The sequence below is a fragment of the Petaurus breviceps genome, unplaced genomic scaffold (assembly GCF_028583685.1).
Source record: "Petaurus breviceps papuanus isolate PSGF00001 unplaced genomic scaffold, PetGlider_PUasm1.0 38, whole genome shotgun sequence".
Lineage (NCBI taxonomy): Eukaryota > Metazoa > Chordata > Mammalia > Diprotodontia > Petauridae > Petaurus > Petaurus breviceps.
The window spans coordinates 2,982,624-3,001,505 of record NW_027186304.1 but is presented as its reverse complement, the minus strand read 5'-3'; the positions used below and the strand labels follow the sequence as shown (position 1 = coordinate 3,001,505).

The window sequence follows — 18,882 nt, the reverse complement described above, 5'->3', positions numbered from 1 at the left end:
TGAAAGCCATGATCAAAAAAAAAGAGCTTAGACCTCATCTTTCAAGAAATTATCAAGGAAAAGGGGATAGGATGGCAGGAAACATAGTCTTTCACAACATGACTTATGGAAGTGATTTGTATGACTACACATGCATAACCTATATTAAATTGCTTACCTTCTCAATGTAGGGGAGGAAAGGAGACAATTTGGAACTCAGAGGTTTTTTTTTAAACAAACATTAGGGGCAGCTTGGTGGCACAGTGAATAGATCACAGGCCCTGGAGTCAGGAGGACCTGAGTTCAAATCCAGCCTGAGACACTTAACACTTATTAGCCATGTGACCTTGGGCAAATCATTTAACCCCAATTGCCCTGCCTTTCACCCTCAAAAAAATGAATATTAAAATTGTTTTTATATGTAACTGGGGAAAAATAAAATGCTAAATAAAAATTTAAACAATCTGAATCATAAATTTTTGACATTCTTGCTATAAATATAATCAGATTAAAGAAGAGAGTTGTAACTGAAAGCAAAGATAGCTTACAGGTACTCTTTAGAGATATTAAGAAAGGAGTTGGTGGAATGGGCTTATCTGTATACACAAAGCCAGAAAAAATGATAGTTCATGGAATATTTGGTCATACTGTGAAGAGAATTGTGATTTTTATAATAATTGATATGTGTATAATAAATACATTAATAGACTAGCGTTTTCAGAATTGCCTGTCTTGTGAGTTAGTTCACAATGCAGCTTGAAATAATCAGCAAAATCTTTCACAACACTCACAGTTACTGACACTGTGTACCTTGAGAGAAGAGGATAAAAAGCTATAGAACTTGTTCCCCTCACTGGACTCTGGTCCTGTGACCCACGTAACGACTCTTAAGGACTCCAGAATTGTAGTATTGTGTTCTATTTGTGGCCTTGTCATGAGAAAGTACTCAAAGCCCAGGGAGTGATTGTAATCTGCCTTCTCCCCTCCCTTCCCATTGTGATTTGTGTATAAAATCTCTATCTTCACTGCAGCAAGGTGGAATTCTGACCAGGAGAATTCTTGATCTTCAAATCTGTTCCTCATAATTAAAATGAAGCAGTAAAAGGCTACCTGATTTACTGGCACTTTTCTGTGGCTTGCTGTTTGCTCCTTCTTAGGTTAGAGACTGGCTTAGCAAAATTATTTTAAAAGTACATTGCAGCAACATTGGTACCTGTATGCAAAAAATAATCATCTAGAAAATATTTGCAACAATTTAAGCACTTTAAACACCAATATAATTTGCTGAGGAAGACGGGATAGAAAAAAATTGTATGAAGTACTAGGTAAGATCTTCCAAATTAAGTCAGCAAACAATCTGATACTTAGTGACTTCGTAGTCAAAGGTGTTTTATAAAAAAGTAAATCTGGGGTGAAATACCTAGGAATGCATGGAATAAGAAAAAGGAATGAGAAAGGAAATATTTAATAGTAAATTACAGAGTAGACTCATGCTTTTGTATCATGAAAATTTTCTTTGACCAAAGAGTATAGACACAATGAACATCAGAAAACACTTACAAGAAAAATAACAGATTATATTCTCACAATTAGGAAAAGAATTGTTATTCATGTAGGATTTATCCCTGAGTCAGCTGTTTTTGATAAAGTCAGAACATCAACTTCTCAGAGAGAAGGAAAGATGGAAGGCAGGCAGGCAGGAAGGCAGTGCGGCAAAAAGAAAGGAAGCAAGCAAGCAAGGAGCAAACAAAGAAAAATAATGAAGAAAAAACATTGTTTACAATTGGAACAAATTAATCCTGAACTATTTAAAATAGTAACTGAAAGAAAAAGGGGGAAATAGACAATAGAAATGAAATTGATACCAGCTATACTACCTTAATTTATAAATACAGACAATTTAAATTAATTGTCACAAGTGGAAGAAAAGAGCTCTGAAAGTGCCTTAGTCAGCAAACAACAAAATTTGTAATAAATGACAAAAACAGGTAAAATAAAGTTACCTGTAAAATTATAATAAGATGATGGGAAATTTTGAGCAATATCATCTCATTAAGGGGAGAGGGTCTTAGGAAAGAAATAGGAAGGGAATAAGCATCTGTATATGGTCTACTATATACCAAGTACTTTGTTAAGAGCTTTATAAATATCTCATTTGATTCTCAGAACAAGTTTGTGAGATAGGTACTATTTTTTAAAAATTTATTTATTTACTTTTAGTTTACAACATTCAATTCCACAATCTCTTGAGTTCCAAATTTTCTCCCCCACCCTCGCCTACTCCCTTTCCCTCCATGTAATCAAATATAGTTTCTACAAATAGCTTTGCATTAAACATTAGTCAAGTTGTAAAGAAGAGGTATAACCGATGGAGTAAACAACGAGAAAGAAGGAGTGAAACAAAACACAAAAGAGAGAGAGCAAGGAGTTTGCTTCAATCTTCATTCAGACTCTGCAGTTCTTTTCTCTGGATGTGGATATCCCTCTCCATCATGAGTCTTTTGGGGTTGTCCTGATAGGTTTTATTATTAAGCTAACTTAACTATTTTATTTTCCTTAAGTAGAGAGAAATGGTGGAAGATAAAAGCATTCCTGGCAAAATACCCAGCAAAGCAGAGCCATCATGAAGGTTAAAAGAATGACAATAAATAGAGAGCAACAAATCAAAGAAAAATGAAAAAACAAAAAAATTACCTCTTTGAGAAAAATAGCCCTGATCCATTTGTGCTCTAACATTACAATTTCAGATATGCTTTCAAGTGTGACAGAAACGTTACTAAAGAGAAATAAGAGGAGCACACATACACACACACCCCGACTCGTTACAGGGGACGGAAGGAGGGAGATACACCAAAGTTATGGAGAATACCTTGGATGTCAGTAGTGTGGGAAAAGTCAATGGAGGGAATATCGATAATTACTAACCTAAGTCTTTATGAGCATCATCCAAAAGAGAATTGAGGGAATCTTCTATGAGGGTATAATAAGAAATATTAAATGTTTTAAGGTAATGTCTAATCATGAACCATACAGCTTTCATTGTACAATGATGATGTACAGAACGGCATAGAGAATTTAAAACTTCCTGTGCCTATTATGAAAAATCATTTGATTTAGTAGAGCAAAATACTGCCTTATACCCTTTTCCAACAAATTGTTTTCTAGTTATATTTCAAAATCATTTATTATTGCTTGATAGGTATAGGAACAAATAACTCTACCTAACTTTCTAATCAAAATATGAGGCAAGGCATAAAACAGGGAGATGCATGCTCACAAAAAATAAGGCAGACAATGAACAAAAGCCAGCAGAATACCAAAAAGTATAATTCAATCAACTCTTTTAACTGCTTTTTTCCTGATGGGCACTTATTCAAGACCCTTTGCCCAAACTAACCATCCGTTTTAGGATTAGAAAAATGTCACTTGTTTGATGGTAAATCTGCATTCCCCCCAGTGCATTTTGGAGACTCTACCCAAAAAAAAACCCCTAAGATAATATGATTAGTAGATTGATGAGGCATGCAGACATACCTGGAGGAAGAACAAAGGGGCTAGATGAAGTAGGCAGTGTTTGGCTTCTACCTGTGTTTCATGTTTCTGTCTTTTAACATTTTGGCCTGTCGAGCTACCTTCAAAACTTCTCTTGTGTTTTGTTACCCATGTAATAATTATCCTTCATGTTTAAAGATGCTGATAATAATGTATATTAATTTATGTATATATTATGGAAAAGGCAAATGTGTCACCAGAAGACCTTTTCACAGGGTCCCATAGCTATGAGATGATAGGGGCAGTAGAGAGGTAATCCTTCTCACAGTTCCAAGGCAGAAAAGAGTGCTTTTGGTCACTCACAGACCAGAGTATAGGATGAGGAAAAGAATAAACATTTCTCCTTTGCTCATAAAATCTTGGAAGAACTAAAAATTTACAGGTGTCTAGAAATATCTCTGAAAATAGCTGTGCAAACCCCTGAAGGTTGGGGCAATACACTCTCCCCTCTGAAAGCAGAGTGCTACCTTAATAAAGAGCTAAAGAATCAAGCAACTGACTGGGAAAATGTGTCAACAGAGAGAAAAAAAATCAGACTATAGAGTCTTTCTTTGGTGACAAGGAAGATCAAAGTATGCAACCAGAAGAAGACAACAAAGTCAAAATTCCTACATCAAAAGACTCCAAGAAAAATATGAATTGGTCTGAGACCATGGAAAGGCTCAAAAAGGCTTTTGAAAATAAACTAAGAGAATTAGAGAAAAAACTGGGAAGAGAAATTACAGTGATGCAAGAAAATCATAAAAAAATGAGTCAACAGCTTGCTAAAGGAGACCCCCCCCAAATTACTGAAGAAAATAAAACCTCAAAAAATAGACTAACCAAAAAGATAAAAGAAGTCCAAAACACCAATGAGGAGAAGAATGCCTTGCAGAGCAGAATTGATCAAATGGAAAAGGAGGTCCAAAAGTTCACTGAAAAAAATAATTCCTTCAAAATTAGAATGTAGCCAATGGAAGCAAATGACTTTACAAGAAATTATCAAATAAAACCAAAAGAATGTGAAAATAGAAGATAATGTGAAATACCTCATTGGAAAAATCACTGACATGGAAAATAGAGCCATGAGAGAAAATTTTAAAAGGATTGGACTACCTGAAAGCAATGATAAAAAAAAAAAGAGCTGAGGGGTGGCTAGGTGGCACAGTGAATAGAACACTGATCCTGGACTCAGGAGGACCTGAGTTCAAACCCCACCTCAGACACTTAGCACTTACTAGCCATGTGACTTTGGGCAAGTCAGTTAACCCCAATTGCCCTGCCTTCCTCCCTTGCAAAACAAACAAAAAACTAAAACAGACAAACAAAAAAAAAAGCCTAGACATCATCTTTCAAGAAATTATCAAGGATAACTGTCCTGATATTCTAGAACCAGAGTAGAAAATAGAAATTGAAAGAATTCACTGATCACCCCTGTAAAGAGGTCCCAAAAGGAAAACTCTTAGGAATATTATAGCTAAATTCCAGAGTTCCCAGCTCAAGGAGAAAATATTGCAAGCAACCAGAAATAAGCAATTCAAGTACTGTGGAAACACAATTTGGAAAGCACAAGATTTAGCACATTCTCCATTAAGGGATTGGAGGGCCTCAAATATGATATTCTGGAGGTCAAAGAAGCTAGAATTAAAACCAAGAATCACCTACCCAGCTAAAATGAGTATACTTCAAGGGAAAACATGGATATTCAATGAAATAAAGGGCTTTCAAGCAATCTTGATGAAAAGTCTGGAGCTGAATAGAAAATTTGACTCTCAAATACAAGAATCAAGAGAAGAATGAAAAGGTAAACAGGAAGGAGAAATGATAAGAGTTTTATTTAGGCTGAACTGTTTATATTCCTACACAGAATGATGATATTTGTAACTCATAAGATCTCTCTCAGTATTGAGGTGGTTGGAAGAAAATATATATAGAGAGGGCACAGGATGAGTTGAATGTGAAGGGATGATATATGAAAAATAAAATTAAAGGATAAGAGAGGAATATTCTGGGAGGAGAGAGGTAGAACAGGTAAAATTATCTCATGTAAAATTGGCAAGAAAAAGCTTTTACAATGGAAGGGAAGGGAAGAGTGAGAGGTCATGAGTAAACCTTGTTCTCATCAGATTTGACTGAAAGAGGGAATAACATATACACTCAGTTTGGTGTGGAAATATATCTTACCCTACAGAAAAGTACAGGGGAAGAAGAGAATGGGGTGGGGAGAGGGAATAATAGAAAAGAGGGCAAATGTGGGGAGGGTTAATCAGAAGCAAACACTTTTGAGGTGGAATAGGGCCAAAGGAGAGAATAGAATAATTGGGGGTCAGGACAGGATGGAGAGCAATATAGCTAATCTTTTACTACATGACTATTATGTTGGTGTTTTGCATGACTACACATGTATAACCTATATCAAATGGCTTGCCTTCTCAATGAGGGTGGGGGTGAGGAAGGGAAGGAGAGAATGTGGGACTTATAATTTTAAAAATGAATGTTAAAGTTGTTTTTTTTTACATGCAGATGGGAAATAAGATATACAGGCAATGGGGTATAGAAATGTATCTTGCCCTACAGGAAAATAGGAAGGGGATAAGAGAAAGGGGGAGGGGTGACAGAAGTTAGGGCAGATTGGTGGAAGGGGCAGTCAGAATGCATATTGTCTTGGGGTGGGGGAAGGGGAGAGATGGGGAGAAAATTTTGAAATCAAAATCTTGTGGAAGTTTAGGTTGAAAATTAAAAATAATTTAAATTAAAATTTAAAAAAATGATCCAATGGAATTCAAAGACAGTAACTTTCCTGTTTGGTTGGAACACAGTGCAAAAAGTGGGGTAATATATCATAGAGGAAGAAAGATTGATCATAAAAATAATTTCAGAGTTTTGCATTTCATTTTAGCAGGCGATGGGAAGCCACTAAATATTTGTGAAGGGGGGAAGATCGATTTGCTGTAATCAAAGCAATACATGGGAAAGAGTACTTGAGCAGTGAAAATGAAGTATGGATTGGGCATAGAGAGCTCAGAAAGAAGAACACAATTTAGGTTGTTGACAATATCTCCTATATATTCACATATCCACAATCGCTTAGTCATAGTGAGTGGACACACAGTATTTGTTGTTTTGATGATATTGTAGCAGCAGTATCTGATGTCTATTTAGGAACATTTTGAAAAAGTAGAGTGAAATGACTAGAAACAATAGGGATCATATACTTAATGTGTATTTTGTACAGGAGAGGGAGGGTGAGCTTTGTCTCTAAAAATTAATGCATGCTACAATCTTCTGGCATGTATCAATGTAATTTAAAACAAAATTAAATTGGTCTTTGCACACAGAATAATTTATTTATACATTACAGATGTACATACACACATACATTTCCAATTTTGCTATAGTGGGCACAGTCAGATAGGAGCTGAAGGTGGGTCTTGTCTCTTCAGAAGAACGTCTTATTAAATTAATGGCTAATATCATTGCTTAAAAATAGTTTGTGCAAAAGGCAAGTGATTTGCTGAGTCACCATAAAAACCCCAACCCCAGACACCTTACAAAATTTAGTTGGTTAAATATGATCCAGTATATCACTATTTATAATCATGTTATACAACACTCAAAATAATAAATAAAAGACGGTTTATTCCTTCCTACAGTATAAAGACGAATGATCCTTTCATTTGAAGTAGGGAAACATAGAGCCTGTGTTTGTCAATGTTCATAAAGTCCTCTTTGTTTTCCCACGTTGGTGCTCTGAAAACAGTTTCCTCTTCTGCTCTGGCCTGCCCCAACAAAGCAGCCTTGCCATTTTAATGCAGTTTAGCAGCTGAGTGATCAATGCCATCTGTCAGAAGCTTCATCAAAGAAAATACGGTTGCTCTTTTCTACTTGCTTCTTCATTTCCATGTTAGAGAGATCTATTTTCAGCTGCTCCTCTGTTTCTTGTTGCTTCTGCTTGGCTAAAACCTTGTTCCCACTCAAGTCATCGTAATGGGATTTTCTCATCGCTCCATTGCTCCTCTACACCATATGTTTTTAACTGACTTTCCAGTGACCTAAACTTCATAAGACACAATGTAGTTTGTCAGAAAGAATACTGGATTAGCAGTCTGGGGAATGAAGCTCTCTGTTCTACTCTGTCATGGTTAATTTGGTCAAACAAGACAACTTTTATTGTGGCTGACTTTTGTTTTCTACATAATGGGGTTTAACAAGACATGCAACTTCAAAGTTAATTTTGGACCATCTGTGGTGAATTAGGAATCATGCTTCCTTCTCTTTGGAGATCCTGCAGATCCTAAGGTTGCAACTAAAGGTGGAAAAATGAATGTGTGCCTAGGAGTATCTCTAAAGAGTTGGTATATGGGAGATCTGGGTTTGAGTCCTGCCTGTCACATGCTGGCTATGTGATTCTGGGCAAATCAGATAACATCCCAGTGTTTCAAATTCCTCATCTGTGGAATGAAGATGCTGGACTAATAATGTCCACTCATGCCTCTTCCAGCTATGGAATGATTTATGATTCTCCTCAATTCTTTGAAGACTACAACTTGCTAAACAGATTACAATATGTATTGCAGATTCCATTTCCTCAATGGGAATTCTTTATAATGGTGAAATCACTGGTCCAGCCACTTCCCAGCCATACCCTCCCTCACAATATTTAATTCTATTTAAAAAATAAATGCTTTCTAACTAATGTGGTAATCATTTAGATATGTGTCAGGAGGAAGGTTTCTAGGATTATCAATAAAAAAGGCATTACTATCACATTGCCAACACCAGAGTTGAGTTACTCATCATCTCTCACCTGGACGATTATAATAACTTCCTATATTGATTTCTTGTCTCTTTCTTGTTGCAATGGATAAAGCCCTGTGCTTGGAGTCAAGAAGACCCAAGTTCAAATTTAGGCTTAGACACTCCCTACCTGTGTGATCCTTGGCAAAGCAGAAAAAGAATCTTGATACAATAATACAAGAAATAATTAAAGAAAATTTTCCTGAATCATTAGAACAAGAGGGAAAAGTAGAAATAGAAAAAAATTCACTAATCACCTGCTGAAATAGATTATAAGAAGAAAGCCCAAAGAAATATAATAGTCAAATTCCAAAACCCCCAGCTAAGGGATAAAATATTATAAGCAACAGGAAGAAAATAGTCATACATAATGGTACCACAGTAAGAATCACACAAGACCTAGCGGTGACAACATTAAAAGACCACAGGCCTTGGAATTCTACATATGAAAGAAGAGAGGAACTGTGCTTCTGATAAAAAAATCTCATAACCAGCAAAGCTAAGTATAATCCTGAATGAAAAAAAAAAGGATATTTAATTAATTGTCAGACTTTCAGGACTTTGTTAAAACAAAACAAAACAACTCTGAAGTTAACAGATTTGACACACAAGATACATATAAGATACATACCAAAGACTAATTACAAGGGACTCAATAAGGACAGACTACTTTTTATGTATATAAAATGTAAAACGTATGTTTAAAATTTTTCTTGGCAGTTAGGTAGTTCATAAGAAAGATTGGGGTAGATCTCAGCATGATATGACTTCCAAAAATAAAACCATTCAGTAACAGCCGAAAAGAGCAATTGTTTTATATAAATAAAGTGTGAGAGGGAAAACCAGAATAGAGGAATTCAAGAAGGGAGGAGGGCTGGTAGTTGTAGAAACTTGCTTTCAGACTTAGTTTCACTGAGAATGGGTTCAAGAGGGAACAATACATATGTATCCAGAAGAGTGTAATAGTTTTCTAAAGTTTAAATAAAACATTAAGGGGAAAGGAAGGGGCAAAGAGGATAAGGGAGGGTTCTTTAGAGTGGATGATGAGGGAATAGGTGAAAGGGGGATGTAGGAGGGTGTTTAGATTCATGGGAATGGGAGAATAAAGAAGGGATCCTTGGGAGTATATGGGAGGGAACTTTACAGGGGATTGTGAGGTCAGAGGGGCATATAGAAGCAAGATTAGATTTACTGGAATGGTAGGACGTGAGGTGTCTTTGGGAGGGGTAGGTTAAGAAATAGGATGGCAAAGTAGCAGGTAGAAGCAAAGTAGAGGAGTCAGGAGAGATACACATACACAAAAAATAGATTAGGATTAGAATCTGTTAGGGAAGGTATATGTTTATACATGTATGTATGTATATGTGTCTATATGTATGTGCATATCTATATCTACATATAAATATATCCACACTTAATTGTAACCTGGGGTATAGTGAGGGGGAAAGAAGTTGGGTAAAAAAGAACAAAGTAACAGGTGTACAACATAGAACAAAAGAAAGTTTATTAAGAAGCAAAGAAGAGACAGCTTTTAATACAATGTGCAATATTTAATATATAGGCTTTCTTATGGAAATTTATTGTTATATATTTTTAATTCTCTCTCATGTTCTGCTCTCATGTTCATGCAAATGACATGTTTTATTCCTTTTCTTATTTTATATTTATTTTAATATTTGAGTTTATAATGTTTCTTTTTCTTATTATATATTTAAGATTTAATATTCAATATAAAATTTAAAAAAAAGATGAAAAAATGTTTGTTGTTCTCATATTTGGTTAATGACTAGAACAAAATGAAATTGATAGATTATTTAAAATATATGGAATCTCTAGAGGCAGCTAGATGGTACAGAAGATAAAGTGCTGGGTCTGAGATTAGGAAGACCTGAGTTCAAATTCAACCACAGATGCTTACTAGTTATGTGAGCTTGGGCAAATCATTTAACCTCTCTTTGCCTAGGTTTCCCCAATTATCAAATGTTACCTACCTCCCAGGCTTTTTGTAACGATCAAATGAGTTAATATTTGTGAAGCACTTGGTACATAATAGTACTAGATAAATGCTACAGTGTTTCCCCTATAATAAGACCCATCCCAAAAATAAGCCCTCCCCTTACGGTGTAAGATTCCTCTAAAATAAGCCCTCCCCCGAAAATAAGCCCTATTGAGATTGCTACTGTAGTGAAGGTGATTCCCTGCGCTACACACTACATTACGGTACCCTCTGTATGCACCATCCCCCCCCCCCCCGAAACGCACACCACGCTCCGAGCTGCATCCAATCAGAGCTGCAGCAGTGAGCGCGTCATCCTGTTCTTCCCCAGTGATTTGCTTATTGAATAAAGGTACATTTTTTGGTTCACATTTACCTGTTTATTAAAATTGCTGTCAATGTTCATTAAAATAAGCCCTCCCCTGAAAATAAGCCCTCTGGTGTTTTTCTGTCCAAAAAAAAAAATAATAAGACAGTGTCTTATTATCAGGGAAACACGGTAGCTATTATTATTAATATTAATTTGCATGTAATAGGGAGACTGGTCATTTACGTCTAGTCCTCAAAGCATGCTTGTTTCTGTCCTTCCCAGTTGGAAGATGTTCTAATTCAACATGTGAAACTTTAGAAACTTATTTCTAGGTACATGCTACTGAAAACCTGGTACTATGTGATAATGAAGAGTTTTCTAAGTGGAGGCAAAGTGATAACCATGATTCAGCAGGTACTAAGCCAGAACTAAGTGTACTTACAAAAAAGATGACCTACCAGTCTCTCAGTCTCTTTTCCTTTTTGGTGGCAAGTGAGGCAAGGACTTCTATTAGTTGTGAGTGAGGGTGTCTACGTTCCCCTAAATGACAAATATCTATAATTATATGGAGCCTCTTTTTCTGTTGTGTTCACTCCCTCATAAGGGTAAATGAATGTGTATTCCAAGGAAGCAGTACACAGGCAACTGAGGTCAGGAACTATTGAAATTCCATCAGTTGTCTCCCCAGCACCTAACAATGGCAGCCAGAGAAAAAATGGATGATGAGAGAAGTTCCTATGGACATAATTGGGGGAAAAAAAGCAACCAAAGATGGCAGCAGCTTCATGGCTTATGACACCTCATGACAGAGACACGTACCTAGTATGGAGTCTAGATAGGTACCTATTTAAAGAGCCAAGCAGAAGGGGACAGAGTCAAGATGGTGGATGCTCTCCCAAATTTCCTCCAAACAACTTTAAATTATTGCTCAAAAAGAATTCTGGAATGACTACATCCACAAAAAGATGGAGTGAAATAATTTTCCATCCCAAGGTAACTGAAAAACATTGGCTGGGTAAAAGTGGAACATAGTGTAGGCTGTTGCCAACATACTTCATTCCCCAGCAAACCAGCAACAGGCCTGATGGTTGACTGAATCAGTGATGGCAATAGCAATTTCTGTAGCTCTTGGCACATAGTAAGGGAAGTGGATCAGTCATAAGGGGACTGTAAGGGCTCCTTTTCTGTCACTGGATCTAGGTCATAAGGGGACTGTAAGGGCTCCTTTTCTGTCATTGGATCTAGGACTCTATTGCATTGCTCATATTCAGGTTCCAGTTGTTTTCCTAGGTCTTGGGACATGGAGGAGCACTGGCACAACAGAACTTGTGGCCCCAGGGGAGTAGGGACCCTGCCCACAGTTCCAGGGTGGAAAAGAATGCTTATGGCAGCTCCCAGATCAGAGCAAAGGCCTGGAAAACAGTGACCATCTCTCTCCTAAGTACACCTATATCACCTTGAAAGAACTGAAAATGTGCAGACCCCCAGAAATGGCTCTGAGAGCAGCAGCAAGAAAGACCTCAAAATTGGGACACCAACCTCTCCACCCTGGGAGGAGTGCCTCACTTTAACATAGAGTAAAAAGTCAAGAAATAGAATGGACAAATGAGCAAACAAAAATAATCTGACTGTAGAAAGTCACTTTGGTGACATAAAACAACAAAACACAAACATTGAAGAAGAAAATAAAGTATAAGCTCCTACATCCAAAGCTTCAAAGAAAAATGTGAATTGGTTTTAGGATTAAAATGAATTCCTGAAAGAGTTCAAACTTTTTTTTAATAAAAAAGAGTAGATGGGGCGGCCAGGTAGCACAGCAACTAAGAGCACCGGCTCCAGTGTCGGGATGACCTGGGGATTGAATCCAGGCTCAGACACTTAGCACCTACCCAGAAACACCTGGTCGTGTAACCTTGAGCAAGTTACTTAACCCCAATTCCTTTACAAAAAAAAAGAGTAGAGGAAAAAATTGGGAAAAACATGAGAGTGATGGAAGAAAATTATGAACAAAAGAGTGAACATCTTGGGAAAGGAGGTACCAAAAATGCTTAAGAAAATAATAATTAAGCACTTGAGGCCCATTAAGGGCCAGGGAAGATCTTTAAATTCCCTTAGCATTACACTCTGATGTCAACCTGAGCCAAGATGGGGTGTCCCTGTCCTACCACAGACAGTTACGTTAGTTGAGAAGGGGACGGAAAGGGGTAGATGGGGATTGAATCCCACAAACTTTGCTCAGAACACCTCTACAGTCATTGGGTGGAGCCTTGATTTCCAATGCTGGTCTCTTGCATAGTGACAGTTGCCAGATTTGCTGGTCCCTTACCATATCAGGGGTGCAGTGTGCATTATAAACCTGATTTTTTTTTGTTTGAATCTTGTTTTATGCTTTAAGGTCTTCCTCAGTCTGTGTTGCTGGGTTCTGGGCCACCTGGCAGGGTAGCTATATTATAAACTGCGGGAAACCCTTAAGGAAAAGGAGGGAGGGAGGAGGCAAGAATAGGGTAGAGGAAGAGCAGTGTCTGGAGGAGAAAGACAGGCTGGGGCTATTGAGCAAGAGAGAGTGGGGTAGAAAGAATTAGTAAGTCAAAGGAAAATTTCTTACCTCGAGGAGACCCAGCCTCCCAACCTTTTGAGTCTATTTCCACAGAATCTTACAAGTCTCTATTAATGAGTGGATTCTCCCTAACTCCAAGAGGTATAAAAGCCCAGGATCATTGAAGGGATGAGAGTATCTCTGCTCTCAAACTTTCAGGAAGTTGGCAGTTGTAGCACTGGCATCAAGTCCTACAGACACTACTCAGGCAGGACTCATGGCATCAAAAAACTACATCACAGTTATTTTCTCCATCTTCATCATGGTTATCCTGTCCTTAGGTGCTCCAGTGATCCCTCTGGGCCCCCAGGTGATCATGTACCAGCCCTGGCTCCTGTGTGGTATGGTGGCCTACAACCCCCAGGAAAGTCAATGCTGCGATGATGGCAGTGTCCAGTCCTTGCCTCTGAAGTGTGGTCCTAAACTCAACTTTAACCCCTGCTCTCAGCATTGCTGCCCCTTCTCTGACCAGGAAAAGTACATTGTGGTTAATAAGACCAGGGGAGGAACTGAGAGAAGTGATTGTGAAATGGTGAGCTCCAGTTCAGATCAGATGTCAGAACTGACAAGCAGGATGTTTAAAAAAAAAACCCTGGAAATACTTGCATGAACTGATGTACAGAGAATTGAACAGAACCAGGAGAATATTGTACACAGGAACAGCAACATTAAGCAGTGAAGAACTCTGAATAATTTAACTCCACAGAAAGAACTGATATTGTTTCAATACAGACTGAAGCATCCTACTTTTGACTTTCATTTTTTTTTCTTTTCATTCTAGTCATCTTGTATAAAATGACTAATATAGAAATGTTTTAAATAATTACACAAGCTTAACCTATATCTGATTACTTACAATCTCAGAAAGGGGGAGGAGTAAGGAAGGAGAGGGAATTTGAAACTTAAAATAAAAATGTTACAAATTTGAAAAAGGAAAAAAAAGAAAATAATACATTAAAAAACAGAATAGGTAAATGGTAAAAGAGGTTCAAAAATCTACTGAAGAGAAAAACTCCTTAAAAAATAGAATTGGCCAAATGGAAAAAGAAATATAAAAATTCATTGAAGTAAAGAACTCCAGTAGAAATACCCAAATGGAAACGGCTCCACAAAGCTCATGGAAGAAAACAATTCCTTAAAGAATAGAATTGAGTAAGTGAAAGCTAATGGCTCCATGAGACATCAAGAAACAATAAAAAAAGTTAAAAGAATGAAAAATAGAGGAAACTGTGAAATATCTTACTAGAAAAATAACTGTTTCAGAAAATAGATTGAGGAGATATCATTTAAAAATTATTGAAAAATTTTGAAAACCATGAAAAGCCTTTATACCTGAAAGCCATTATAAAAAAAAGAGCCTGGACATCATCTTTTCAGAAATCATGAAGGACAATTACCCCACTATCTTATATACAGAGGGTAAAATATAGATTGAAGGAAGAAGCCACCAATCACTCCCTGAAAGAGTTCCCAAAATAAAAATTCCCAGGAATAATGTACCCAAGTCAAGGAGAAAATATTACAAGCAACCAGAAGCAATTCAAACACCACGAAGCCACAGTTTGGATAAGAACATTTAGCAGCTTCTCTGTTAAAGGATCAGAGGTCCTGGGTTATGATATTCTAGAGGACAAAGGAGTGAGGATTACAACCAAAAATCATCTACCCAGCAGAACTGAGCATAATCTTTCCGGGGGAAAATAGATTTTTAATGAAATAGAAGACTTTTGCAAATTTCTAATGAAAAGGCCAGCATTGAATAGAAAAATTGACTTTCAAATAAAAGAATCAGAGGGATCATAAAAAGGTAAACAGGAAAGAGAAATTAGAAGAAATCAATAAGTTTGAACTGGTTACATTCCTACATGAGGAGATGATACTTGTAACCACTAAGAACTGATGATTTGGGCAGTTAGAAGGAGGATACATAGACAACAGATATAGGTATGAGTAGAATATGATGGAATGATACCTAAAACACCAAATAAATAAAAGTAAGGGGTGAGAGAGAGGAATGTACTGGGAGAAGGGGAAAGGGAGACTGAATGGGGTTAATTAGCTCACATAAAAGAGGTACAGTGGAGTGGAAGAGGGGTGATTGGAGGGGGAGGGGGAACTTATCTTGCTCTCATCAAAATAGAATTAAATCAATCAGTCCTAATAAAGCCAATTAATAACCAGCCTGGCATGGGCCTCTCTATGGTATCTCAGTGTTCTCTAGGAGTGTCTGCCATCCTACTATAATTGGCACAATCAGGGCAGAACAACACTTGTGTCTTTACCATCGGTGTTGCTGGCAGGCTAGGCTTCCTCCCACAAATCTTTTGTCTTTATATCACATCTAGTCATATAGTATAGTAACACTGGTAAATTCCAAACACATTCCAATCCATTTTCCTCCTACTACTCACCTTCTGATCTAGCTCATTATCTTTCTGTACTCTCTGTCCCAGATATGCATAGTGCTGGATAAGCTCTAGAGATTGTTCTTCTAAATGCATGTGAAAATCTGGGCAATAGATATGCTTTATCTCCAGGGTGATTCCTCTGTGAATTTTAGGACAAATGCCAATCAGTCCTTGCAGATCTCTTTTAGGACATTGCGCAATATTCTGGAACTTTATGCAATTAACAAAGTATCATCTGTAATCAAGATCTGGAGGATCCCGCCATTCATAAGGGAATCTGTCTTTGACTTGGTGTATTTGCTGAATCTTCACCATCAAAGTAGTAACCAGTGCATAGCATCAACTCCCTTCTTGTCTTATGAAGTCTAGATCACTCTCCACTCCCCTGCATATGACAAATGTCTGTATCTAATCCATCCATACTGATAAGCACCTGTTATGTGCCAGGCACTGTGCTAAGTACTGCAGATACAAAATGAGGCGAAAGAAAATTCCCACCCTCAAGGATTTTACAATCCTATGGGGAAACAACATACAAGCAAATATATACAAAGCAAACTATACACAGAATAAATTAGATAATTAATAGAAGGCAGGCAATAGAATTAAGAGGGATTAGGGAAGGTTTCCTGTAGAAGCTGGGATTTTAATTGGGACTTAAAGAAATCTAGAGAAGTCAATAGGAGTGGAGGAGGGATGGTGTTCCACACATGGGGATCAAACAGAGAAAATGCCCAGAGCAGAGAGATGGATTATCTTGTTCATAGAACATAGAAGGCCAGTCTCACTGGATTGAAAAGTCATTTTGGGAAGTAAGGTATAAGAAGACGGGAAAGATAGAAAGAAGATAGGTGATGAAGGGTTCTGAATGCCAAACTGATCATTCTGTATTTGTTCCCCAAGGCAATAGGGAGCCATTGGAGTTTATTCAGTAGGAGCGTGGCATGATTGGATCTTCATTTTAGGAAGATAACTTTAGTGGCTGAATGGATAATGGATTGGAGTGAGGAGAGTCGAGGCAGGCAGACACAACAGCAAGCTATTGCAGTAGTTCAGGTATGAATGAGGTGATGAGGGTCTGTAATACAGGGTGGGAAAAAAACAAACACTGTCTGTGAGTACAATTCCCAGATTCAGTCAGGTTTCAGGCTTTACCCTTGGCCCAGAGGGGAAATATAAATATCAGGTAACACATGTATATATCTGTAGTTATCTAAAATGGCTGTCTAGTCAAGCATATAAATAAAGAGCTGGCCCCTAGTCTTGGAGTTAGGAATTAATCAGCAAACAGTTATTAAGTACCCACAATTTTAGGCACTGTGCTAAAGGCTTGGAACAAAAAGACAAAAATGCAACAGTCCTTAACTTTAGGGAGCCTAAAATATGTTGGGTGAAACAGCAAAATATAAATAATTGTTTGCAAAATATTTATAAGGTAAATGGGAAGGGGGAGATACTAGTAGATGGAAGAAAAGGAAATGCATCATGTAGGAGGAAGATATTGGTGACAGTTTTGCCCTTTATTCTTATATGTGAATATATTCTTTATTCACATATGACCATAGACAAATCATTTAACCTTTAAGAATCCCCAGGAAGCTCACTTATTCATTAAATTCATAGTATGTTGGCAAACATCATGGATTCAAAGTCGGAGGATGTGTGTTTAAATCCTGGCTCTATTATACAGTTTCTTTATCTTTAAAATGTGAAATTTGGATCAGATGATCTCTAAGACACCATCCAAATCCTATGATCCCATAATTACTCAATATTAAGTAACTATAAATTAAGAGTATTGAGATAACACAAGCAGAGCAATCATATGCCCCATTCTCCTTGCTTTAAAAGTAGCATGACGCATTACAAAATTACTCCCCAAGTTAAAGCTAAATTTTAAAAAGTTGATTTTAATATTTTGTTTAGTTACTGTTCAAACTGTGCAGAGAGATCACCTGCAGTCCCACAGGAAAGCAATTTTTGGATATGTGATTTTTGGTTATGCAGTATGCCCCCAAAAACATTGCATTGAACTTTTTTGTTAATTAACATTAGATGGGTTTATAAGTAGATATCCTGGGGGAGGGAAATTATTTTTTATTCTGTGCCATCCTTCAAGAGGAATATCAATTTAGAAACACCATTAGTTTTTCACTTATGGAATTCAGAATATGAGTATTAAATTCTTCTGGATATGCCTTAAGAGAAAAGGTTACAATGGACATATTAGGAATTTCCTCATACAACAAATGTGTTCTCCCATTATCTCTCCAGTGTTTCTACAAGGTTCTGTGAAGTCAAAAATATGTGCTTGTCAAATCCCTCCCAGCTTTGATAGCTCTATAAAATTTCATATGCATTTTATATATTTCTTAAGGCAGCATAAGTTTGATTTCTGCAAACCACTAGCCATCCATATCATGCTGGAGGCAAGTGAGAATCATGGGGGACTGTAGCAGCAAGCACCCCAAGTGCGTCCTCAGGGTTTGCTGCCCATACAGGTTCTTGGATCTGCTTTGTTAAAGGAAAGCAACTCAGAATGGGTTAACAAGCTTACTTTAATCAGTCAGACATATATCGTTTACCTTGTTCAGAGGAAAAAGGTGAGCACCCCAAACTTCAAAATATACAGACAGAATTATCAAGACATTAACAGATCAAGTAGACAGCTTTCCAAACTGTCCAACCATTACATCCATACCCGGTCAACATCTGGGTTTCCACATCTGGGTTTTTCAAAGCCGGGGGACTCTCAACAACGGCTTCCCAGAATTCAGATCAAATCACAGAACACTTCTCAAAGTGAGTCCCAAAACAAAGCTACACATCAGAGCTTATATAGCCTTCTCCTGGCTCAGAGAATGTAACAACCTTATTGACCCACTGGCCAATCAAAAAGTATCTACTGAAAAACAAGCCTCCCTCCCCAGGCTTCTGGTGCACTTTAGCCTAGGGGCAGGGAAGATCTTCCAAATTTGCATTCCCATTACATTCGGCCCCAAGATCTTTCATGCCCATAGCATAGACAATTTACTTTTGAATTAGCTCTGAACATTTCTTAGGTCACATTTTCAAAGTACAGAACTAAAGTTACCAAAGTGGCCACTGGCCCTTAAACAAACACAAAGTACATAGATACATTATCACTTCAATTCAAAACAAGAGTTCAAATAAAGTTCGGGGGTGGGGGGGTGTCCTTCCCCTCACACAGCTCCAGCCCCTGCCTCCAAGCACAGACAGGGGGCTGGGCAACAAAACCAACAAG

General features: G+C 37.4%; 1 protein-coding gene across 1 annotated transcript; it reads left to right on the top strand.

Annotated features, from left to right (window-relative positions):
- Positions 1-13,426: 13,426 nt before the first annotated feature.
- On the top strand, positions 13,427-13,819 carry LOC138169904 (insulin growth factor-like family member 1). Its single transcript, XM_069099469.1, has one exon. The coding sequence runs from the start codon at positions 13,427-13,429 to the stop codon at positions 13,817-13,819; it is 393 nt and encodes a 130-aa protein (XP_068955570.1).
- The last annotated feature ends 5,063 nt before the right edge of the window (positions 13,820-18,882 follow it).